This window comes from Podarcis pityusensis (assembly GCF_964106645.2).
Source record: "Podarcis pityusensis genome assembly, chromosome: 2".
NCBI lineage: Eukaryota > Metazoa > Chordata > Lepidosauria > Squamata > Lacertidae > Podarcis > Podarcis pityusensis.
Genome location: NC_138029.1, coordinates 85,010,927 through 85,037,100, shown reverse-complemented (window position 1 = coordinate 85,037,100; position 26,174 = coordinate 85,010,927). Strand labels below are relative to the sequence as shown.

Sequence of the window (26,174 nt, the reverse complement as noted above, 5' to 3'; positions counted from 1 at the left end):
TCCTATGCAGAAAGCAGAAAGCAATTAAGGCAAGGCCATGAGAACTTGGCAGTGTAATAATTTGCCAAGATATTCAGGATTAACAAGATGCAGCCTGATACCACGGTGTGTTTTGACCTGCTTATGACTGCCCACTCAAAAAATTATATTAAAAAGTGCCTGCAATCACCAACAGCAAGGCTAAGCTAAGCTGCTTCCCAAAAGGCTCAGCCTGGCAGGAACAAGGGGAGATCAAGTATTCCTGGAGAAAGTGCTGCCCAGCAGAATACCATTATAAGGAATAACCTACAATGCTTCTACAGCTAATGAAATTCACAAGGCACAGCAAGGGATAAGCAGAATACCTGCCAATCACCAAAAGGAGGAAGAGAGGAAGATGCCCAGTTAACTGCATTGCTAAGGACCCAGTACTTGTTACAATGAAGTCTCAGACTGGAATTTCCTCCCAGCACCCCAGCTTTGAGTCTCCACATTTCATGGAGCACAACTATGAAATTGCAGTTCTCACATGCACACTTTACCTATTGGAGAAAGCGGGGGGGGGGGGGGAGGATGAAACTGTTTTTGATTGTCCACAGGTTAATATTGACAGGTTAATATTAAACAATGAGCATACAGCCAGTCAAGGAAGCTAAAGGGTGTAGGGGGAAACATGTATAGGTATTTATATGCTACCAATAGAAGCCTCCAAATCAAGACAGTAGAATAGGCGTGCTCATTTTTAAAAGGGGGCCATAGATGTAGTGGGCAAAAAGGAAACCAAATGGAAAGAGAAGTGGGGGGATACAGGGAAGGGCATACTGTGGACATCAAAGAGGGCACAGTGCCAAACAAACCAGGACTCTCCAATGGAACAACTTCATCCAAAGAATAATTCTAGGGGGCAGTGCCAGCCTCAAACTAATTCTGCACTGAAGACATACCTTCAGGGAAGCATCCAACGTAGAAAGCACGATCATAATGCATGACTTCAGTGTGCCTCATACAGACTGGGCAAGTGTGTGTTCTGACTCAGACAAAGAGGCAAAATTTCTAGACACCTCAAATGACAGTGCCCTAGAAGAGCTGGCCATGGAACTGGCTAGAAAGGAGGTGACTGTGGATTTAATCCTGAATTGCGCCAAGATGTGTGCATGTTGCTGAGCCAATTGGAAATACTAATCACAGTGCAAAAGGAGAGCTCTGATAGGTCAGTGTAAAGTTCCAAGGGGAAAACTGCCAACCATGTTTACCAAGTTGGCAAGAAAGCGTTCCCTCTCAAGGAAGAGGTGCAGAAATGAGAGCTTGCTGGCAAGTCCGGAAGCAGTTTAAATCTCCCTTAATAATACCTGAGCTCATATTTTCAGAAATGTAAATCTGCTCCCTTTCCACCTGTAGAGCATGGCCAAGTGTCTTATTTAAATCTGTATCTTACCCATTCCAAAACCTAGACAGAGGCTTCTTGCAACTTAAACAAAATACAGTGAAAGATCTTCCACAGCTCACTGCAAACCTTGGCATCATCTCAGCTGGGAAAACTTTTATTACTCACCTGGAATGTGAAGGTTAAAAGCCAGAAGAACATTAATGAACAGGTCAGGCAGCTGGTCTGTGGTGTCTGATGGCAACCCATCTTCAATCACATCCAACAGAAACTGGACAAACTGGGAATTGAGGTGCTCTGTGCAAAATAAAATATGTTTAGAAATGTTTTTGTTCTGTTGTCATTTTTAAAAGACTCCACAGGGGATGTGATTTCTGGTATGTGGAGCAAAGCTGTAAGTCCAGCCACTACATTTCACAAATGAGTAGCAAATGAGACACTGGGGTTATTTATTTGAGTTGTATTTAAGTCCTAATCAGAGTAGATCCACTGAAATAAATGAAACTTGATAAAGACAGGAAGTCTGTATCTGATGTGCATTAAATGGATCATATTGTATTGTATTCGTATTAGGCAGTCACCAAGGTCAAACAGTTCCATTAACTGAGGACCCAAACTAGATGATAAAAGAGGGGTAATCCAAGTATGGATCCCTGTTATGCCCTTGCCCCACCCACCTGCTGGTTAAACACAGCTCTTGGGGAGAGGGACTAGGATTGGTAACTATGGTGCTGGGAGAGGGAGATTTAACCCCTTTCCTCTTGCATATTTTCCCTTGAAAGGTTGCTCCTCCCAACCTGCTGTTTGCCCTGAAAGGGTGGTTTACTGAGAGCCAGCGTGGTGTCGTGGTCAGAGTGCCTGGCTAGGATCTGGGAGACCAGCGTTCAAATTTCCACTCAGCCATGAAACTCACTGAGTGACCTTGGGCCAGTCTCCCCTGCTCTCATCATAACCTAGTGCACACGGTTGTTGTGAGGATAAAATGAGGAGGAGAACTATGTATGCTACTTTGAGCTCCTTGGGGTATAAATGAAATAGACAGACAGACACAGACTGTGGAAGGACGGAGTTGAAGGCTTAGGGTAATTTATCAGCTAATAAGAAAGATATGGCTGCCCTCCAACAAATGCCCTGCCTGATCTCGGGGAAGCTGAATTCAACACACAGTTCTGAAGGGAAGACCAAGCAAGTTTTCACTCATCTGGGCTCCATCCAGTTCTCATATTCCCTGTAAGCGTTTTGGTGAGCCGTTTCCCAGACTGTGGAGAGCAATCTCGGATCAAGCTGTCTCTCTTTAATTATAGGTTAAAAAAGCTGCAGAAATCCTCTGCTCAGTGGCAGCTTGCCATCCACCCCCTGTGGTGGAGCTTTTTCTCACCATAGTGATGATATGGCAGCGGTTCTCCCATACAGAATATCATAGCCAGCACCAAAGCAGAGTAGCACATCTTCTGATGGTCTGGAAAAGAAAGCCACGAGTTCAGTTACACCTGCATCAGGGCACATGCTCATGCGATCTAAACATGGCAGGCATCTAGAACAGCCATTGAAGGAAGGCAGCTGGCTTGCTTGAAGGTCTGCTCTTTTTCTTCCCTAAGGCAAAATTTCTGCCACATTGAAAAAAGTCAAGATGGAAAAATAGATTATACAATGAATGCAGCAGATCAGAAGATATGCGTTACATTTCCGGCATGGTGTCAGCTCTTAAACAGATACCGCATTGGCCTGAATATAATGCGCAACTGCATATAAACCGCACCTTTAAAATTCAAGGGGGGTGGGGGAGACAATACCCAAATATAAGCCGCTCCCTTAAAATTCTGCTGGCACTCACACCCGTTCCGTTTTACTGTATGTGTTTCAGCAATGATATCATAACAGCCAATTTTTGTAAGGTCGCAAATTAAACCACATTTTAACTTTACACAGTTGAAATATTTTTTTTTGGGGGGTGTGGCTTATATTTGGGCCAATACGGTACATTTCTCTCGATATTTGATACCGTCAACCAAGTCTTGAGTCTTGAAGTGGAGTATGCAAGAGCTACATGCAGAACTGTTAAGTTTAAATATAGGGAATTTGCCCACTGCCAGATGTTGCTATATAATTCTCACCATCCCCGACCCCTGACCATGCTGGCTAAAGCTGATGGGACTTGGAGTTGAACAAGATCTGGAGGTCCACAGGTTCCTTTTATCTGGTCCAAAGACCAGCATGTCACTGCAAAAGGCAAGGGCCAAGCTCCACGTCTGCTGGGTTTTTCTTTTTTCTACAATCCTTGTTCTATGTTAATTCTAACTGACCTTTCAGATATCCATTCTGTCTGGTTAAGGCAACCGAGTTTGATTTCTGCAGGACAAGGATGGGAAATCTGTGGTCCTTCAGATGTTGTTGGACTCCAAGTCCCACCAGCACCCAATGGTAAAGGACGATGTGAGTTGTAGCCCATAAACACCTGAGAGTCACAGATTAGCCACCCCTGCTGTTGAGCAAAATGGTAGTGACTTACTCCTTACTGCAAAGGGTGCCTCCATCCATTGGCTCTAATAGCACAAACATAATCGGCAGTAGAGGAAAGAATCTATTCAGTCCCTGCTTTCATATTTCCCAATTCCAATCACCTCTTGCCCAATACATTTCAGATTGGTAAAATTGACTAGACCAAACTGGAAGTAAATTTTACACAAATGAAGTTCACTGTGGAGGATAAACTTGCTTTTCAAAGGAAAAACAAGGTTGGTTAAGGCATTAGAGCACACATTTAAAGAAAAATGGATTTAATAAAAATTCCTGGTCTTAACTCGTTACTGAGGCACATCGGGACAGGACCTCTTCTCCTATTTCTCTGACTGCTAATTGTATAATTGTAGTATTAAATTCTGATTTGATTGGATTTTAATAAAACAGGGGGTACGGCACATTATCAAATGCTGTGCTGGAGAAGGACAGACTTCTGCTTGCCCAGAGGAATTTCACCGCTCTTCTCCCCACTTCCCAGAGCCTTCCACGGACCTCAGAGTCTTCTCCAAAAGGTATGGGGAGCCTCTGGAACAGATTTTGGGATAGTGGGGGGGGGGGGCTGCAAGGGGGAAGAGGGAAAGGGGAGGTTCTGGGCACGATTGGAAATTTGCTCACACATTAAATTCTGCCCTTTGTATATGGATTAGTTTGTTTGCTTTGCTGTTAATTGCGTTGAGCTCCTACGTGAAAGAAAAGCAGGACAATTTAAAAAATATAATAAAACTGGGTTAAACAGCTTCCCCTACCACAAATAATATTTCAAGATCTCACATATATTGTAATTTGGTTTGGTGGTGTTGTTTTTTACAGCCGTTCCTGTAGAACACATTTCTTTCCCATAAATCAGCAATAGTTTGGCTACAAGTCACCTGAGATTCAGACTATTCCAGGTGTGCGTTTTCGCTTCCTTTCCAGTGCACATTTGTACCTCATGCATCAACCTGTCCTGCAGCCTGCTAGTATAGCACAATTTTCACTGGCAGCATCTATACATGAGCGCTCCACAGAATCACAGCCACTGCCTTTCCTGAATCTTAATTAGTTGGCATGTTCCAGTAGGGGTTTAAATAAGAAACGCCACATGATAGGGCATATGGCCACAATGAAATATGCACTGCACTGTTTACAAGAGATCATTAAAGCATGGAGAGGTTTACACAGCCTAGTTATTATGTGCAGCGATGAATAACCCAGTAAAAGTTGGCTCATTTCTGTATAGGCCAATACTTGGGTTATGTACTCTATGTGACGATTAGCAGGAAAGTACTTGGACTTCGAAAGTGTGGATTTGTCCATTTCTCTCTCAACATGTTTTGTTCCCCGGATGGGTCCCAACTTTCATCTGGCACAACCATCCCCCTCCGCTGGATGTGACCACCAGTCAGGCAGATGAACATAAGAATTTGTGGCAGGGTTGGACACAGGTTTCCCTGAAGCTCCAGAACAGGTTAGGGAGCGCCAATGTTTCATAGGTACCTCGCTCTTTGATTTTACCAGCAAATGTGCCATTCTAGGGGAAACTCTCGTGTCCAGACACCATCAGCTTTGTTTATGGGTGCAGCTGCCTGGGAGAAGGCCTTTGGCTGCCTGGGAAAGGAGTCAAGGAGCAGAAGCCCCAGTTAGCCAAGAGAAAGGATAAAGAAACTGGGGGAAATGATACATGATCTGACAATATGTCAACAACTCAAAAGCACCCTAAAACTAAAACAAGGAAAGAGCAGAACAATGAAACATGCTCTGCTGTATAGGGTCTTTGCTATTCAAATAGCATGCCCACCAGTGTATGGGGATTCTAGGCAAGGAACTATTTGGGGCTGATGGGCCTTCTAAAGATATCTAGCCATCACTGCAGCAGGTTTTGCACTGGGCAGCAGTGGTAAGTGGCAATGTACAAGCTGCCACTGGCCCCTGCTACCTTCTTCTCTGGTATTGTACCCGGTAGCAGTTACTCGCAGAGGAATGAAAAGAGCTAAGGCAATTAAAGATTTGTAAGAAATATATCTGGAATGCTAGAAGCCGAATGCAATATGTAAGCTAATTCAATTATTCAGTGCATGCTAAATTCATTGATACAAAACCTTAAGATTTGTTCTGAGCACCTAGTGCATTTCTCTTAAGCCATGGCAAAATGGTGCGTCCTTAGCAAATGTGACCAGTCACTTTTCTATCCTGGGCATATTAAAGGAGGAGGGGAAAGGGTTACCAGTAGCTCTACGAAGACTAAAAAAACCACGATTCAACCCAATTCACTTTGAAGACACAGTACTGCAATTCACCAGGGGGGACCTCTGATGACTGACACTACACACAAAGCTGAGGCCAGTTTATGAAGGGCAGAGGAAATGAAAACCGCATTACCCAGAGTTTTGAGTCAACTTGAATGTTTTCTGAACTTAACCACAAAGCTAATCCTCTGGACCACAAATGCAACAAAGGAAGATTAGGACTTTGGAAGGGCTCGAAAAGTGAAGCTCATAAAAAAGGAGAGAGCAAAAGAAAAATGTAGAACTGACAGCAGTGTTGTGTCTCTATGTAGCAACGACAAGGGACAGTTGATTACAGGAGTGGATTATAAACAGAATTGTTCTAGTTAATACTGCCTTGCTGCGTCTTATAATAAGCTTCCCCAAAAAAATACCATGTGGAAAAGATTTGCAGACTAGAAGCACCACAGGAAAGTGGCTGTCCAGGGGCAAGAAGCATCTAGCAGAAAACGTTGGACGGCAGCCAAGGTGCTTGCATCAGCACAAGGGGAAAGCATTATTTCATCAAAAGCATCCAGAATCCATGCAGAGAGCTTTAGCCTCCAGTATTCCTCTTTAAGCACCAGGCAGGATCCAATGGAACGCTTGCTTCTGGCTTGACAACAATCCCCAGCCCCTGAGAGTTGGCATGGATTGCTCTGCTCTTTGCCATCCGCAAAAGGGATTAGATGCTCTGCAGTCTATCAGAAGACAGATCAGCCTCGATTCCCAAGTTCCAAGCAACAAAGTAAGCCTCTATCACTCCAGCACTCAAGGTCATTTTTCATGAGAGAATCTGTTTACAGTTTTGTGACAGCAACAGCAAAAAAAGAAAAAGAAATCATCTAAGCACTGTTGCACAAAATGGCCCCTGGAAAGAAAGAAATGGCTGACATGGACCGGTGGCAAAGTATTCACTGTCCTTTGCCACTTTTTCATTGTCTCGGTGATCAGTCCTGTTTCATTGTGAAGTGTTATTTCAAATGAACTGGTAACTGACATGAAGGGAAAGCACTGGATAGTTTTGGCTGTCAAAATCACATACCTGTCAAGGTCTGCCATTGCTAACACATGAGCAATAGTGTGTGCGCAAGATGAATGCTCCTCAGATGTGCTGTGTGGGGATAGAAAATGCTCAAGCTGAAAATAAACGTGGCAGGAGGGCATGGGGCAGAATACCTTTCCAGAAGCAGATGCTTCAGTCAAACAAAAGCATATGTAATATTTATAATCTAGCCTTATGGTCTCTTCCCCTAGCAGCTTATTTGTATTGTATTTGAAGCGCACAGAACTGAAAAACAAAACTGTTAGGGCGCAATTGCACAAAAACTAGTTAATACTAACCAGTAAGCAACTACTGGCCACAAAGCCAGAGGCTGACTCTAGAAGATTGAAAGGTACTATCTGTAGGGAGATCACAAAGGAACAGCCCAGGGCAGCTACCAGGAGAACATGGTCTGCACATTTGGTGACAGCTAAATTGGCTGGCCAGGTTGTGCAGGTGCTACCACACAGCTCTGGCAAGATAGACTTGTAGGAGGAAGGAAGAAACAGGAGACAAAAAAGACCTTCTTTTTCAGCGCCCCCCAGCAAAGACAAGTTAGAGGTCTAAAAGGGCATCTGAACTCTGAATTATCCAAGCAGTAGATGAAAAAAGGAATCCATTTGTGAGAAATACGGAGTATAGAATAAAAACATCTGCCTGTAGATGAACTTATAAATTAGTGATGTATGGAGCCGAAAGTTTATTTTTAGATGCCAGCAAGCTAGGACTAATCTTGAAATCCAGGCAAGCTTCCCGCTAGAGTGAACAATGAGAACTACAGCTTCAAGTACTGCCATCTTAACCAGTAGAAATAAACACCCTTACAGAGACTTTTGCATGCCAAGATAAAAAATGCTAACAACTTCAGACACTGTGGACAATCAATAAACTGCTGTGATAAAGAGAAAGCTCAGACATCTATAAGCATAACAAGTATAAAGTGCAGGCACAGATCATATTTGCATTGCAGCAACACAGGGAATGAATGAATGTATCACAGAGCATAGCTGGGTCGTTGCGTGAGAAGCCAGTTGCCATCTCCCAGATCACCATCCCACCCACTCAAGAACACATATCGCCCGCCTGCTCCCCCATGCTAGTTCTGCTCTGTAGTTTTCCCATTTTATTTGTGTTAAGTGTGACTGTCCAATTTTTTATACCTTCAGGGCTGAACAATCTTGGCTATCTGTATGCAGATAACGGCAGCCTGGCATTCCCTCTCATCCCCTTGCAGCTCAGCAAGGCTTAGAGTTGCATCCGATCAAGCGCAGGGCATTCATGTTCTCTAGCCTACCTTGTGCTTCTGCTGGCTTTAATTAATCCCCTCTCTCTTGTTTGCTGCTTGCACTGAGGAAAGGCCATCTTACTGGTACATATCAACCCTATACTTAGCACCCGAGTGTACCCCTCGAATGGTTTTTGAATGCGACAAATGAAACAAAACAGAACTGTGGTTTTCTTAAAGATGGTCAATGGATTCTCTTCAAAGTTTTGTTCTTCAAAGAAACCGTGTAGTGAGCCTCTGTTTGGACTTATCAAACAGATCTGTTTGCACCCTAGACAGATGGAACACAGTTTCTCATTACCACAGCTACGTTGCACCCATTTAGTAAATGTCCGGTTCTTCCCTCTAACCCGTAACTCTAGATTAAAGTCATTAAGCTTCCAAATCCTTGGGATGTCTGACAGCAAACCTCGTTTTAGATACAGTGGAATCTTGGTTTTCGTGTATCTCGGAAGCCAAACGTTTCGGTTTTCAAACGCTGAAAACCTGGATGTAATTGCTTCCGTTTTTGAACGTGCCTTGGAAGTCGAACAGCTTCCGAGACACGTTTCTCAATGGAATCTTCTGCCCACCCATTGCGCCTCGGTTGTCAAATATTTTGGAAATTGAACGGCCTTCTGGAATGGATTACGTTCGACAACTGAAGTTCCACTGTATACAGCTACACAGAGGAAGGGGGAGTTGTTCCATATGGCAAGCTGAAATGCTTGTGTGGATGTATGTTGTGCAGCTGAATCCCACCCAGAGCTGGTAAAGCTGCAATCCTATGCTCACCTGGATGAGAGGAAGTCCCATTGAACTCAGAGGAGCTTACTACTGAGCAGACCTGAACAGGATTGTATCGCAGGAGGCAGTGGGGTGCAAAGGTTAGCGCTGAACTTGGACTGGGAAGATCAGAGTTAAGCTTACACAGCTAACACCATCTGTCTAACCTCTCACTAGTATGCTATGAGGATAAAGTGAGGTAATTCACCTGTACAGGTAGCTCACTACCCTGAGCTCAGTCAAAGGATGGGATGCAAATATGGGTAGTCATATCATGATCATTTATAATGCTTACCTTCAAAGGGTTATTCATTTGTATAGAAAAGCAGGCTGTTAATGCCACATTTGATATTGGATTATGGATTCAGTTTTAAAAGATTAAGGGTCTAGACTTTATCATGTGTGCTTGCATTAGTTTCAGAGTTCTAATTAAACTAGTTCCCATGGTGGCAGTCTGTTGCAGCACATGTGTGTGTGTGTGTGATACTAAGCCAGATAATTTTTAAGGGATACTTAACTGATTTTTTAAAAAATCAAATAGCCCATTAAATCTCAATAAAACTCCCACTCTTTTGCCAGTGTACTATATGGCAACAGGTGACAACACCGCAAAGCCAAAGACAGCAACTCTTTTTTTTAACTATTCCATGTTCAGCAGCTGAATATAAAAAGGTGAAAGGAAACAAGATACAGCCCACTAGAAAGACACCATGGGCTTCTTTCTCCGAGATATGTATGCATTGCCCATCAAAGCCATGGAACAGATAGAAAGCCAAGAGATTTAAATCGGCACTTGGCAGCAATAAACAAACTGCAGAATTAATTTATTCAGCCTGCTGCATATTTTATGCATATCGAAGAGCAGAAGTAGCTGGCTCTGCTAAACCTAGTTAATAAAAAATGTTCTCTGTCTAATGAAAGCACTTCCAATCTTTTTCTTCTGCAAAACTTTGCTTTCAAAGACATGGCTTCACACGAGGTCACCCACGAGATCAAGATCTACCAGCCCTTTTTAAACTGCTTGAACCAGGCAAGTTCACCCCGCCCCAGCCATATCCATGCTATTGCTCTTCCCTCATATCTAAATCAGAAATAAACAAGGTCACCCTTCCCCAAGATTTACACACACTTTCCATCATAGAACGGTCAAGGTATCGTCCCCCCCAAAAACCTTTATCAATGGTCTCCAAACTCACCCAAGCCAACTTCTGAGCCACTTGAAGATTTACCTGGGAGACATGCAGTCACTTAAATGAAATGCTAGTGAAGCCAAATACTGAAAATGGAACATTCAACTACAATCCCAGGGGCCCAAATTCATAACAATTCAGAATGAGCAAGATTTGAAGAGTTTAGCTGGGGAAATGGAAACAGAAGCTACTTGAATGATCATTTAGAAGGAGGCCAGTAAACTCAAAACACATAGACCAGCACCTTACTACTCACTCAGCTACCCGGGAGATGCTTGCAAAACCCAAACTAAAACTCAAGCACTCTCTCTTTGGTTATTGTGAGCTGCTTCCTCAGCTTGCAACAGGATTTCCAAAGATGTAGAAGATGGAAGAAATGACAGGCAATTGATCAAGGATAAGGGTAAGAGAATGTACTTTCTGATCTACTTTCCCTCACTCTCTTCTCTTCCTGTTTATAGTCCAGCCTCAGCCCTTATCTGCTTCAACTTGGTGGCAAAACTCCACTGTGCCCATCAGTCTTAATTTCCTACTAACACCCATCTCAGAGACTCTTGCAATGGTGGATTAGACTGATGTCCAAATACCTGTAACAATTATTTTGGATGCCCAATCTTCATAACCCCACAATACCTCACAAGCTGCCCAGATGGGTGGGTAGGTAGTAGTAGTAGTAGTAGTAATAATAATAATAATAATAATAATAATAATAATAATAATACCACCTCAAGATCTCCATGACAAGCAGCAGAGATGTAGCAAGAGCCATTTTATAAGCTTGCCTTACCTTGGGTATGAGTCTGCATGTCTCGAGCTAGCTCCATTGGCAGGACCGAATTCACCAGAGCAGAGATAATAGCAGCATCCAAGTTGCACATTGCTCCAAAACACTTCAGAAGCAGTAGCCGTAATGGCACTCTGTGCTCCTAAAAAGTTTTAAATGACAAATTTTTAAATGACAAAATGCTAGGCAAATACTTCCTGGTTGTTATCAGTACTCACCGAGGTTAAGTATTTAGTTTTAGAACTGAGCTCAGCAAAGCGAGTACATTAATCTTCACTGGAACAGTTTCAAGTTAGTGAGTTCACATGGAAGCTGGCCTTTCACGGTATGCAAAATGGTGGCGAACCGGATTTCACCATTAGTGTTTCTTGCCTAGTTCTTTATGAATAAGATAATCAATAAACCTGGAAACCATGGTTATTGACTTCTAAACAAGCCAGATATGAGGCTACAGATTGTTTGGGAGTTATTAACCACAGTTTCCTGGACTGGATGTACAGAGAAATGACAGTTAACCTAGACTTCCTGGCTTGTTGAACCAGCTCCGCACACTACAAGACAGTGCCAGAAAACCTCTTCCTACTTGAGGCAGACCCACTTATTACCACCTTCCAATTTGCCTTCTGTGTCAATTTGTAGCATCACACAAGTTTTGTGATAGAGTGCAATCCAAGTATTGTTTGGGATTAGAGGAAAGTAAGCTTACTTCTCAAGAGAGAGTCTCCTAATTGATACAACTGGGAACAGATGAATTATCCACTAATAAATAACTCCAACTCCTCTATAATTTCTTTTTGTGTGTGAAGATCCTTTCAGATATTTCATCACAGAAAGGAAACATTACACTTGTAAAACTAATTTCTGACCCATACAAGTTGACTATCTGTCACAATGGCAACTCTCACCACACAGGAACATGCCTCGTACCAAGTCATACCGTTGGTCGATCTAGTTCAGACACAACCACAATGACTGGTAGCGGCTGTCTGGGGTTTTAGACAGGAATATCTCCATCTCCCAGCCCTACCTGGTGATGCTGGGCATTGAACCAGGAACCTTCTGCATGCAAAGAAGATGCTCCAGCAGTAAACTACAGACCTCCCCCTACTTTCCATACATTGGATTTTTTAAAAATAAAAACATGTTTAAAATAAAATGAATTAATTATGATAAGCATAGGAGAGTGGATTATCTAGGACAGATGGCTGTAACAGCGAGCCCTCGGAAAGGGATGGAGCAAAGAAGCATTCTTGCAGGCACTAAAGAGAAACACCTACATGTTCCTCCGCATACTTGATCTCCTTCCTTTGTCCCAGAGAAGTATCTTCATAACCTAATTTCCTACCCAAAGCTGTTTATGAATGCACAGATGTGCATCAATTAAGAGAAGAGCAGGAACAGCCTGCCAATGTTCCCAAGGCATTCTCAGAAATCCTTCCTCTCGATGACAGCAAAGCTGCTACCTCTGTTCCTGAGCGGAGTGCCTTTGTGTGTTTTTATAAGGGGCAGCTAGATTTATCTTCCAAGCTGCTAGCAGAGATGTGTCCATGACCCAGATATAAGGCTTGTTTTCAGGCACACTTTTCCTGATGCCACAAATAAACTTTGGAAATAAGCAGTCCTTTGTTATGGGTTCATTTACAGCTTACGCTCTCTAGATTTACAGTGTTAAGCTCACACTCAGCATGCTCATATTCTTCCTTTGCTCTTACTGTTTGGCTACTTGATCGTAGTGTGGAATACTACAGCCTTCATAGTTGCCTGATTTAACTGGCAAGCCCATGCATGAGCAAACTGTGCCCCCCACCAGATGTTGCCAGACTACAACATCCATTATCTCTAACCACTGGCCAGATGGGAGTTGGACTCCAACAGCACCCGGATGGCTAAAGGTTCACTATTCACAGGCTAGACAAACCAATTAGAAATATTCCTGGAACCGAGAATGCCAGGAGGAGGTTAAGGTTCTTGACAACACTGTTGTAAACTTGTGTTCACATTTTCACTTACTCCTGTCCCCAAAAACTCTCCATCAGTTTTGATTTGTGAACAAGGATTACATGAAAACAGTGTGCCCCCTACATGCAGCTGCGATGACGACGACAACAACAACAACAACAACAACAACAACAACAACAACAATAATAATAATAATAATTTATTTATACCCCGCCCATCTGGCTGGGTTTTCTCAGCCACTCTGGAGCTCTACACCCGTGTCTGGTCAGATTCAGAGTGAGTTTTCCACCACTGGCGCTCTAGCCGTCTCAACGACTGTTTCATCGCCCTCAGCTCTGGGGAAAACCACGGGGCTGTCCGGGCTCCATGAAATCGGAGAGGGCACTTTGGAGCCAGACAGTCGATAGCCCTGGTTAACTCTGCATTCCAGTGGGCCACCAGGGAATCAGCTGAAAGGCCATCAACGTGGGATAAAACATCCTCTACCATTATCTGGAAACAAAAAATATTGACTGCAGCCTCATACCATTTGATAATATGTAACAAGGGACATAACCGATTCGAAGTCATTCTTCTTGCACATCTTCTTGCAGACTTCAGGATCCGCATCGGTCTGGAAATGTGGATGGAAAAATCAGTTTCTCAGTGAACCAAGAATGGGTTGTTTCTGACAATAGCCATGCAAGATGAACCTGCAGATCTGTCCCAAACCACAATCTTTCCATTCCCCAAACATAAACTAATATAATGCAAACTAAAGTTATATTCAGTACCAAAACAAGTCTCTGTCCTGAAGCAAAAACAGTCTACAGATGTATGGTCCAAACAAAAAACCCCATATATAATTCCAGAGAACTATGCAAGCTGCTGAAACAAGAGCATGCTGCTACCTATAAAGTAATATATCTCTCATTCTGGAAGATAAAATAGTTTATAAGGGTTTCCCCCCCCCAAACCCCAAATTTCCAATTTAATTTCAGTCCTGGAAGAGGAAAAGGACCCCCTCGAGCCAATCACATCCTTAAACAATGAACATTCACTAAAATGCACCAAATATGAGATGTATAAGTTGTTTTGGACTTCTTTCCCGCTTGCTAATAGATGCCTCTTCTGAAAGAGGCGGCCTTTTAATGTAAATTCCCACCTGCAGACTCCTTACTTTAGAAACGCTATTGAAGTTCACTCTAAAAACAAGCAACATTAGGCAATTTCACATTTCAGTTCACATTCATGTTCGTACACATGCTGGCCTCTCAAGAGAGATATGGATCAAGACAAGGTTATCATGCCACATATATAACAGAAATGCATCTGTATCATTTTTTTTCATCCCCCACCCCAGCTAAAAAGTTACACTAGAGCTTTCCAAACTGTTGCAACGTTAGTGTGTTGGCTGCAGTGTGTAGTTATGTTAAGCGAACACTTCCCCGTGCTCCTCTTGGGGCTGGAAAGGGGTTAGTTTAATGGGTAACACTGAATTACTGTGTCGCAAAATGATGCATGTCTAAAAAGTGTGTCACCAACATGAAAAGTTTGGAAAGCTCTAAGTTACCCTCTCTTGATTGCTACTCGGGGCTCCTCCGGGAGGATACATGGGGGTATAAATTCAATAAATAATACATAAATCAAATTTTACATTTCTGCTGAACAGAATTCTGAGAAAGTAACCAAGTCTCCAGCCATGCAAAAGCCAGAGCAGGAAATTACCAGAATACGAAGCAGTTCCTCCAAGTAACAGCAAATGACATTTTCATCTTCATAGAGGGCCCAGCTGCGTTGCTGGGCATCATCTTTATGGCGGGCCAGATCTGCAAATATAACCTTTAGCCTCTGTTCGTCATGGCAGATCTGACCAGAAGGCAGTCCTGAACAAAGATCCTGCAACAAAAATAATACACATCGCTTTAACAGTGAGCACTTACTGGAAAAGCACTTGTTTTCAACTATAATTTAATTTTCAACTGAGATTTAAATGGCTAAGGTAAGTGCACCTTCCAAGTGAAGGCCTTCAATGAACTGCCATTTGCAAATCATGTACAGGCATCCATAAATGCCACAAGGGACTTATATTACTTTATTTTATTCCACATCCGGATAATGTCTTCTATTTGTTTCTTACCCTGGTTTCTTAATGGTCATTGGCCATAATAATAAAGGTTTTTATTTGAACTGGCCACAAGAGGTTGAATGGGGTTAGTATCACTTATGAGAATACCCTCAGTCATAAGCATGAATTAGTACTCTGAAAACTGAAATGTCTGTTCCGCTCAGTGTCCTGGGAAATGGATGGCAAACAGCTTGAACAATTAGTTAATTCAGCTGGTACACAGAAAACGATATTCCTCAAAGATGTGTATAACCTGGGGAGCAGAAGTGTCAACACAATACAGCTCATTGGGCACAATCATATCTGTAAGGAAGGAGGCAGTTTGGGAATCTTACAACTGTTGGGTTTTTGCACCTGCCAACTATGCCATTAACCTGATTAAACAAATGAATTCACATTGGCAGAGGGGGTGTATAAAGCAACTGTGATTCTCTTGAAGATTAGAAATCTATTTCTCCCTATTTGTGCAACTTTCGTTTTCTCACAAGGCATGAAAGTGACGCTATGTGCTTGCAAAATGTGATGAAAATCATAGCCCTAGGAACCCAACTAAAAGAGCCTTGCATCATTTTAGAGTTAAGATGGTAAGGATCTCCATCTCCCATCACACTGTTCATTCAACCTCATTTTAAATCAACACTGTGAGAACAGAAGTACCGTTAACTCTATCAGATTTCTCCAACCCTTTCTTTCCCTTCCTTAGACGGAGCGCTACTGGTACTATATTGGGAATAGGTAAAGGATCATGCTAATGTTTTTTTTTTTGGGTGCCTCCCCACCACCCACAACAACAAAAACCATACAGGGGCAGTTGCTTAGATGCATCCAAGAGTTCCTTAGCTGGCTAATTTGCAGTGTGGATGGGGGAGATCTTTGAAAAGTAATTCATGTAGAAAGGATAACACATGGTTGGAACTGAGCAAGATGATTTCTCTAGAGGCCTGATTTCCATGCAAAACATGCCCTAGAATTTGCCATCAGCACCTTGAAATGTCATCTCGCAGTATCTAAGCAATTTGCAAGGAAGGAAATTGGAAGCCGCCTTATACTGTCAGACCATTAGTTCACTTAGCTGAATGCTGACCCTACTACACTGGCTAGCTGTAGTTCAGCAGTTTCAGACGGGAGGAATGCCCAGCAGTTCCTTGAAATGTCAGAGATTGAACCCGAGGCCTTATATTTGGGATGAGGGTGGGAGAGCGGAATAAGGACAAAAGATACTAGGCTCTGAAAACCACAAAAGCTTGGTGAAACAAAAACCAGGCTTCTCCTGGAGGAGTGTCCCCAAACAAGTGATGCCACAATAAATAAGTCCTTGTTCTGTGCATCCACACTGACTGAGCCTTATAGATGGTTCATGCAACATTTGTTCAGGACCAAGATAAAACTTTATGCTTTTATCTTCACATAGACTTATAGTGCTGGAGGTCTTTATCCAGCCCTATGGTCTGAGACAGGATTTTCCACAAACAGATCAATTCAGACCATAATATGACCCAAACCAGAGGAGAAGCATTGTATGATGCTAAGGTACATGCAGAACCATTAGCTCAGTCCTTGCTGAGGATGTGATCAGACAAATCAGACAAGTTCCCAACGCAAGTTCCCAAACAGCAAAAGTTTAATCCAGAAGTAAGTTAAAGTATTTCACGTCCATGCTCTCCATATTGCCAGTTGGGTAAGAAATAAACTAAATTTGTAGTTGGCTGACTATTTAAGAGTCGGTAGTCTGAAGAGCGCAGAACTAAAGTGTTTCATTGATAGAGTGTAAACAAAAGGTGTTTGCGAGCAAAGGTGCGCAAATAAGCTGTGTCGTTGGAAGACAAGTTAGACCCTAGTTTTACACTGTCATTTTGAGGCATCATGACCAGACTCTCCATGATGATAAAGAAGTCAAAGGTCAGTGTATTTGGGCAGCTGCACATTCAAAACTGTTTCCCCTCTATCCATGCTGGGCAGCCATAATTGCAGTTCCACTATGTTACTTGTGCATTTATTAAATTTATATCCAGTCCTTCCTCCTGAAGAGCCAGTATGTGTGCCCTGGGTGTATATGGATTGAAAGTTGGGTTGATGTAACTTATCACGGAACTATAATAACTTCAAGATCCAAGTCAGCTATTTGCTTAGTGCAATAACTAACTTTGTTCTGTAATCAGCAAGATAGGGCTTAACTAATGTGTCATATAAGATGACCTCTAGACTAGTCAACAGCAGTGTGGGAGCAGCATAGTGTTAGAAACTGAGATATGAAAGCTAGGAGCTAAGTGGTACCTTAAACCTAAGCTACGGGCACAACAACAGAATGTCTAGGCGCACTTTTTTATAACAAAAATACAAAGTTGAAAATGAATGAACTGCAGCCAAAATATCATGTTCATTTTCCACATGGTCTAGTCCTTCCCCTGTCCACCCCCTAATATTCTTAAGAGGGTCTCTTCTCTAGTCTTCAGAGAGTAGCTGGAAGTGGGCAGGCAGAAAAAGGTCCTCCTTTCCTTCCACTCTGCAGTTGTATTCTGAAATCTTAGGCGCAGTACGGCGCCCTGAGCTCAGCAACTGCTTGCGCTAATGAAACTGCCCGTCACAAAATGCGCCTAGAACAATGGGAGTTTTGAACACTGGGCATAGTGATGAGGCAGTGGCCTCACAGGTTTACAAACTGAGACATTGTTCCCAGCCCCAAGGGACTGCCTCAAAGCAGCATGGTCCCTGTGCTATTGGGGGTGGGGGCAATTCCCTGTCTTGAGGGTCTTTCCTTCAAGGAACCTCTGTCCAGCCCATCCGGGTGCCTCAAGCTAAAATGGTGCTTGACTAAGTTTTGAGTATAAGAAAGCTTTTTGAGTACAAGTAGTGTTTCTGAGAATGTGAGGATGTTTTTTTACAAACTCATGAAGTGTGTATGGACAGCAGTGCTTCAGCATGAAGTTAAGTGCTTCTTTCTCAAACAACTTTTCTGGGGAAAGTGAGAATTGGAGGAGGGAGCTGAAAGATTTTCTAAGAATTTTTTCCTCCCAAATGGAATAAGAGATCATCATTGATTAAAGCTTCCTGCTGCTCTATACTAAATCTCTCAACCTTTTTTCAGGCTTCATATTACATTCTTTAATTAGTTGTATCCTTTCTTCTGTCCTCCTACTTTAAATTAAAAGTCAAAGCACTGCTTTACTAAATCAATTTTAGAATCCATTACCACAGACTTATTCCCAATGTGCTCTTTTGAAGGATGAATTGCTTGTGGTATTTTTCATTCAGGTCTGCCTTGCTGCTGTGTTCATGCAATACAAGGATCAAGGGAAAAGAAATATACTCATACCTCTGATGTTGCACATAGTCTGCCAGGGTGTCCTTGCACTTATTCTATAGCGGAAGCAATTTCAAAAAGAAGGAACTTGTACCTCTCAGGTACTCTCATATACCTAAATAAGGCAGGAAGGGAGAGAATCTAGCCAAAGGTGTAATTCAGGCCTCCTTTGATGTAGGAGAGACTTCTTTTTAAAATGTCAGTAGAGGCTAGCTTTCCCTTGAGCTTTGGGTTTCCACTTATTTCTCTAAATTGCCTTTTAACATATTGCCCATTTGGGCAATGTAAGAGAACATACATCCTCATAATGACAGGCTGCTGAAGGCCCACTCGCACACTGTGCAAGCTGCTCCTGTGGTAACTTCAGTGCCCCTGCACACATGCCCTCTGCACATTTTATTTAATATCCAAGTGTGGCAAACATGCATTCATCCATAAGATTTAAAAAGCAGCCCTTCTGGATCAGACCAGAGGCCTATCAAGTTTAGCATTCTGCTTCCGCAGCGGCCAACCAAACGTCTGTGCAGGAAGCCTACAAGCAGGGGGTGAGGGAAGCAGCACTCTCCTGCTCATAATCTCCAACAACTGGTACCCAGAGGTACTGATTTTCTGACACTCAATGTAATCTATAGCCATCATGAATGAATAATGGTCATTATAGGCCTTATCCTACAGGAATTTGACTAATCCTCTTTCAATGTTGGCCGTCTTTGGACTTCAAATTCCATAGTTTAACTATGCACTGCGTAAAGATGCACTGTGTATTTCCATTTGTCTGTTCTTAATCTCCCACCGTTTAGCTTCATTGGATGGCTTTTTGGGTTCTACTATTATGACAGGAGAGGAGAGAAAAAAATCACCCAGTGTGCTTGTCAGGGAATTGGAGGCAGAGAAGGGGGAGAGAATGGGCACTTACAGAGATCCTGTGCCTTTAATTAGCAGTTGCTCCTCCTCGGACGAGGAAGGAGACAAAGGGCTGTTGGGAGTCAATGAATCTGAGAGGGGGGAGTCATTTCCGGGGCCCAGCCACTCTTGTAGCAGAGGAAGAAGGGGGGTTGGGCTTAGGAGGTGGATCAGCTGGGGGAAGAAACGGAAAGAGCCAGTCGAGGCAACTGACTCATCGTGATGGTGTCGTTCTTTGAACTCTTGTAAATACTTTGAAGTAACCAATAAATCTCTGTAAATATGGCTGGATTCCCGGATTCTTATCTTCGCTAGCATTCACAACTCATCTGTGACAGTGCTTTCTCTGCACCATGTGTAATTTTGTGAACTTCCATAGCATCACCACTTACTCATTTTTTAAAAAAATTCTCCCTAGACTAAATAGCTCCAAACATCCTCTTGTAGGGGTTTGGTTTGATCTATAAGGAGCTACGGGATTTGCTTTTTCTTGGCTGGGGCCTATGCCCATTGCATTACTATGGGGTCTTCAATTGAAAATGCTTCATGATATTGCCTCCTCCTATAAATATGGGAGAGCCAGATCCAGAGCTGAAACAAGTACCGGAATTGGACAGCCATCACTAGTTGTACGGGGAAAGTTACTACATTTGGAGCAGAAGTAACTGTGTGGGGATTCACACACAAGGATAGAAATAAATGTAAGCTTATATATAAATAAAAGAAACCCAGCTTGGTGTCCGGTGCTGTTCAGCACTTCCAGTTTTGCAAGACAAACATTGGGATCCTTCTGGGATCAGGAAACCTGGCTGCGCCTTAAGTCCCTTGACTGCAGTCACCAAAGCATATCTTGCAGCCCAATAACTCTGTGGAAGGAGTGCTTGAGTGACTGGCCTACAGATGACGATGGGAATACCTGACAGGCAAAGTGGGGGAAGCATAATTATTGCAATAGGAGAAGCCAAAAAAACTCCTCTTGCTGTCCGGTGCTGCTGAACATCTGTAAGCACTTGCCTCCATTGCGCTGTAAAATAGCCTTCTCTGTAAGAGGATTATAACTCCAGAAGAAGGAGGAAGGAAACACCCTGTTAATTACTACACACTCAGTCAGGGAGCTGAGCTTGCTCCTAAATGAAACACTAAGTTTCCAAAGGCTCTACCCTAGAGAGAGGCTCAGTAAATTGAATTAAGTGTCTGTCTCACTCGGCACTGTTAATCTGGGCTGGAGTCTCCTAGGATGTGCTGTTGAGATGGCAGCCCCATCTCTTGCATTAAGCATAGGTTAGTACAGGGATTTATCACACAGTCATCAACGGAGTAATGTACAATGATACCTTTATTTATTTATTTATTTAGGGCTCTGGGGAGATGATTGTGCACACCCATTCAAAAAAACAACCCCCGCCCCTAAAAATATTGCCTACATGTTTTTTGAGAGTGCCATTGGCTCTCTAGAACGGCTAGCCAGGACTTAGGGGGAAAGGAGCAGAGCAGCTTTTGCAGAAGTGCAGCCACATTCGCACACCAGAATTGCCATTCCATCTGTTAGCAGTGGAGGCGAGATAGCAGCAGAGGGAACTTTCCCAAAATAATCATGTTCTCTTCAGCGGAAAAGATTGCGATTGGATGTTTCCCGCGTATAATTTTGCCCTCCAAATGCAGAATGACAAACACAGATGAGCTTAAGGCACATCTTACAAATACTGTAGTGTAAATCATTTAAGTTGGCTTTTGTAAGGAATAATCTGGTTCCTGGAAATGTATGGGGTGGCTATACAGCAGTAATAGCTGCTAGTTACTTAATAAGAGCAGACCTGACCCTAGCAGTGCGAGTGAAAGAAATGGAGTTAGTGATGAAATCGCATTAAGGAGGCGCATGATATGTCAAGAAGTTAGTCAGATTAGAGAGCTTTGCTAATAGATTAATCTCGTTCAAGTCCATTAACGGCTTGGTTCACAGTGGAAACCCTGTGGATGGAAGATGGGAGGGAAATAAAGTGGACTGTTAAAAGGTGGGGAAAGCGCTTCAGAGCAACTGTGAAAATATGTGGGCTCTAAGGCTTTGTTTTCCCCAACATTTTATCATGGCAATTTTAATTTGGTTTTTTAAATTTGTTGCTGGCCCCGAATAATTTTTATGCATTACCTTCATACACATGGCTTCCCTTGTCAACAATTTCATGCTTGTAGGTTTTATTTTATAATAAGTGCTGAATTAGTTCACCCAAACACTATGCAATTAGGTTTTTATAGTCAGCTAAAAAAAAGGTAATTGGGATGGGGTTGACCTTGAGATGAATCATGAAGTAATACTGTTACATGCTGCCCCTCAAACTCAGAACAATACTTCTAGGATTGTGGTTTAGCTCTGTTTTTAAGATTTTGGTGGTTTCTTCACTCCCACTAAAGTATTAAGGAAATTGTCTGGGTTCGTAGACACTCTTGGCTGCCCTGTTGCTTTGACTGTATATTTTATATTTGACTTTCTTCAGTAATGTTTTATTCTGGATTGTTTTATTTGATTATTTAATGTGTTCTAAAACACTTTTGAAAATTTTCTTTAAAATATAAAGCGGTACAGAAATGGAATTAATAATATTGATAATTTTTTGCCATACGCTGCCCAATGGGGGAAAAACCACGGTCTTGTTTTTCTGAGTAGGGAAAAAGTGACAAGAGAGGTTGCACATTTGGGGTTGGATCCAGTGCTAGTCCTACTTAGAGTTGACCCACTGAAATTAAGAGACCTAAGCTAGTCATGCCCATTAATTTCAATGGAGCAACTCTGAGTAGCAGTAGCATTGGATACAGCCCTTTAAAATTATGCTTACACAAGAAGTTGGTGCACAGACTCCACACATTTCCAGTCTTCAATTAAAAATTAGTTTTGTTAGTGTTTTATCAGGATACGGTCAGCTCAAAGTACTGTAGGTGTTTCCTTTGAGCCATAGAACAGGAACAGAAACCAACAGTCTAAGCCAAATTGTAGACAGGGTGCGGGGAGAAAAGGCTGCAGCAGGAAATTGCTTATAGGTTTCTGCTGAATTGAGGCTGAGTATTGATACGCCATCTTTATCAAGTTAAAAAGCAATTATCTTGATTACCCAGTGGGTCACATGATCCCAGAAATGTGAAGTTCCGCTGCTGCATCTAGTGATTGTGTTCACTATGGACAGCTAACTGGATTACGATTTGATCTGAATTTTGAGCAAAACAGTTTTCCATATCTGTATGCCTCGCTAAACCCTTCTGTAATCTTGCCAGCATCAATAAAGCTTTCCTATTAGAGGTCAGTAGGAAGTTTCCTTCTCCACTACCACACAACAGAAAGGAACTGAATTTAATATTTTTCCACTTAAAGCCAGTTAGCCAGACAGACTATGGAGTCAGTGGCAAGAGTGCGCAATTTAATGTTGGGGGAACGAGCAGTTCCAGCATAGCTCAAGTGGCTTGAAGATGCCACTTGGTGAGTTAAAGAGGGAATTGGAAACTGTGAACAAAGCATAAACCTGGCCCTACATGCTGCACCCATCAGAATCTGTGTTAAGCATCCATCTACCTGTGAGGTGTAGAGGACACGGATCAGACCTTCTCATAATCAGTGCTCACATCATGTAATTCATAGCTGTGGGAGATCTGGCTTTCCATGTCACTGAGCGCACTGAGCCAGGAAATCAAGAGCCCTCTCCAAACACACTTTTTATGGCAATGCTCTTGATGCTGATGCTGTTTCTGTCCTGTGATAATGTTGCTGGGATGTTACTTGATTATTTTACACTAATTTTTACACATGGTTCCCAGGCGGACACCCATCCAGGCACTGACCAGATCCAGGCCTGCTTAGCTTCAGCAAGGCAGTGACCTCAGACCATACACTGGTAAATAAAAGATGTAGCAGGATAGAAACAAAACTAGTTTATATATAAATAAAAGAAAAAGAAAAAGAAAACATTGTATCCCAGGTTGACCAAGACCAAAGGATTTGACTTTTGGGGCCATATGAACGCAAAGCAGTGTAACAGCATTATCTCTAGAACTCTTAATTTAGGGGGGGAAATATGGTTTTGGATAAAATAATCTGAACAGGACCTCGCAATGAACCAATGTTGCTTATGGTTCTCCCACCTCTTTGCAGATTCTGTATTATTTTTTCCCTTTATAGACAACTGTTACTTTTATAACACTAACTCAGTCTATACCAACCAGGGTCATTAAGTTGCTGCCTAAATCATCTCTGATTTAGGGTTCCAAACTATGCAGGCCAGATTTATGCAGTTCTTTCTCTGTATGCCTAACCCTCTGTATGCCTAACCCTATGTTTACCAATAAGGATGTCAACAAGACCGCATGATCCCATTCCCTTTTTATTCTGTTGCTCTTCTGGCATATGAAGTGTTCAGTAATTCTACCATCTCTTCATAAATAAAGCCCAGTAACCGAGCATGCATTCTGCTACTTTCTGAGGTGACAAAAACACCATAGAGAAGGAAGGGCAGAAAGCAGGATATACTGGTAGAGCTGGGTAATTTGAAGCAGATTGGCAAGGATTATTGACTCCCAATTGTTTAACAATAACAACACCCCCTTCCCGGCCACAAATTATTCTTCTGACACACCAGGGGACAGGGGTAGTTAGGAGCAGATTCTTGTCTGAAAGGACTGTGACCTCAATTCAGCTCTGGTTCTGGAATCAAATTTCTGGGCTCAAAATTATTTAATTCTTATTCAGTGTATTTTGCACCTGGCTGTGATTGGTGGATCTTGGGATTCTGGAACAAAAAAATCAAGGACACCCTGCTAGTCTGAAGTTCAACCATCTCTAAAGGAGCCGACATAACCTCAAGGGGATATGTCCACTCTTATGCTGGACAGAATATGATCCACGCTGCCTCAGTCACCTAAGTACTTGAGCTCCCAACTCATGTCACTGCCTGCCCACCAAAAAAACCCCATGCCTTCTAAAAACAAAGTTCATCAGCCAGCAAGCCACAGAAAATGCTTTTCAAGCTATGTATTTTCCTACCTTGCTTTCCACCAATGAGATGAGAATCTGCTCCATGATGCTATTAGTGGCAGGAACAGAAGTTTGGATATGGCCAATTACTACACCAATGGCAACCCGGGAGAGCTCATAGCTGAGATTCGTGTTCCTGCGGACGAGTTCAATCAATTCGGCGCCTATTGTCTTTGGCACAGATACTACTAGGCTCGGTGATTCATGATCTGCATCCTCTAGATCAGCTGACTTTTTATCCTCCGGGCGAAGGGAGTCAAATTCCTCTGCCTCCGCAGGAGCAACTGGCACAGTCTCCTTGGCTTGTACGGTCTTCTCGTCATTTGCACCTGAAGCCCCTGCTTGCACGGGCACTTGTGGGGCAGCCCTCTTGGTCTGGGGTGATTTGCTTGCACTCCCATGCTTTCTTTGCCCTGGCGGGCTAATATCCAAGCTGTGTGATGCCATCGTGTGGGCACTTCTGCTGGGAACAGGGGGAGGGGTGTTGCTGGGGCTGGGAGTAGCAGTCGGGAGAGCAGACTCTGTCGAGCCAGTGTACAAGGTATCCAGTGAAGTTGTGCTTACAGAGGAGGCACTAGAAACTGACCGAGAGGTGATTTCAACTGCGTCTGAAAGGCAACGATTAAAATGTCTTAGCAACAGCATCAAAGGAAAGGAGGGGAAAAAACAAACTGCAACAGCAGAGTCCATTAAGAAGCTCATTGTGCATGCTTCCAAAGTAGTTTAACTAGCCTTCCTGGTTCACTTATCTCAAAGCAAAATTGTATTAACTCTCCCTTGAGTATTCCTGATCACTAACCTCTTTCCAACAAGGGAGAAAAAGCTGCTCTGCAGACATGAATTTTCTTCAAAGATCCCAGTGTTTTTATTAAAAAGCATTAATCTGCGGGTGGAAGAGATTTTCCCCGCAGGAATAGATGCACTTTTTTTCTCTTTCATTTTTAAGCATACAGCTATTACTTTTGAATAATGTTTCTTACATATTTCAAATTACAAGAGGAAAACTGCCCATTGCTGAAGCATCTCCCTTTTCCCTTCTGCAGCTACTTTCAAGCACCAGTGTACAGAGAATAGTACAGAGAATGTACTATGTACAGAAGTCAACAACAGAGATCATTGGCTAAAAGGTACTGACCGCCACCCCTCTATAACACTTGTGGCTCATGGGCAAAACTTAGCCTGCCAGGGTCCACAAGGCTATATCAGGTAAGCCATGCCCACCTAACATACGCCTGAAGTCATAGGACGTTAAGTGAAGTCATAGGATGTTGACTGATGGGCTTTGCTGGCCCTGCTGGCTGGCTGACAGTCACCATGTGCATGGCTTACAAAGTGCTTCACGCAGCATTTCAGAAGTGCCCAACAATCAGTTGGATGTTGGATGCTTGGAAATGTTGGATGCCAGTGTGGTGTAGTGGTTAAGAGTGGTAGACTCGTAATCTGGGGAACTGGGTTCACGTCTCCGCTCCTCCACATGCAGCTGCTGGGTGACCTTGGGCTAGTCACACTTCTTTGAAGTCTCTCAGCCCCACTCACCTCACAGAGTGTTTGTTGTGAGGGAGGAAGGAAAAGGAGAATGTTAGCCGCTTTGAGACTCCTTCAGGTAATGATAAAGCGGGATATCAAATCCAAACGCTTCTTCTTCTTCTGGAAAGCACTATGAAGAGCACTGTGTTTAGACAGGTGTCAATCACC

At 42.8% G+C, this 26,174-nt stretch overlaps 1 protein-coding gene across 2 annotated transcripts in view; it reads right to left on the bottom strand.

The window, feature by feature from the left end:
- The window catches only part of NCKIPSD (NCK interacting protein with SH3 domain), a 95,687-nt gene that overhangs the window by 9,161 nt on the left and 60,352 nt on the right, over nt 1-26,174 (bottom strand). For both annotated transcript variants that reach the window (XM_080996772.1, XM_080996773.1), the window contains 6 exons: nt 24,489-25,087; nt 14,862-15,032; nt 13,681-13,767; nt 11,199-11,337; nt 2,742-2,822; nt 1,532-1,660 (listed from right to left, as the gene is read on the bottom strand). In XM_080996772.1, the coding sequence (XP_080852898.1) occupies nt 1,532-1,660; nt 2,742-2,822; nt 11,199-11,337; nt 13,681-13,767; nt 14,862-15,032; nt 24,489-25,087 (1,206 nt within the window). The remainder of the gene's footprint in view (nt 1-1,531; nt 1,661-2,741; nt 2,823-11,198; nt 11,338-13,680; nt 13,768-14,861; nt 15,033-24,488; nt 25,088-26,174) is intronic.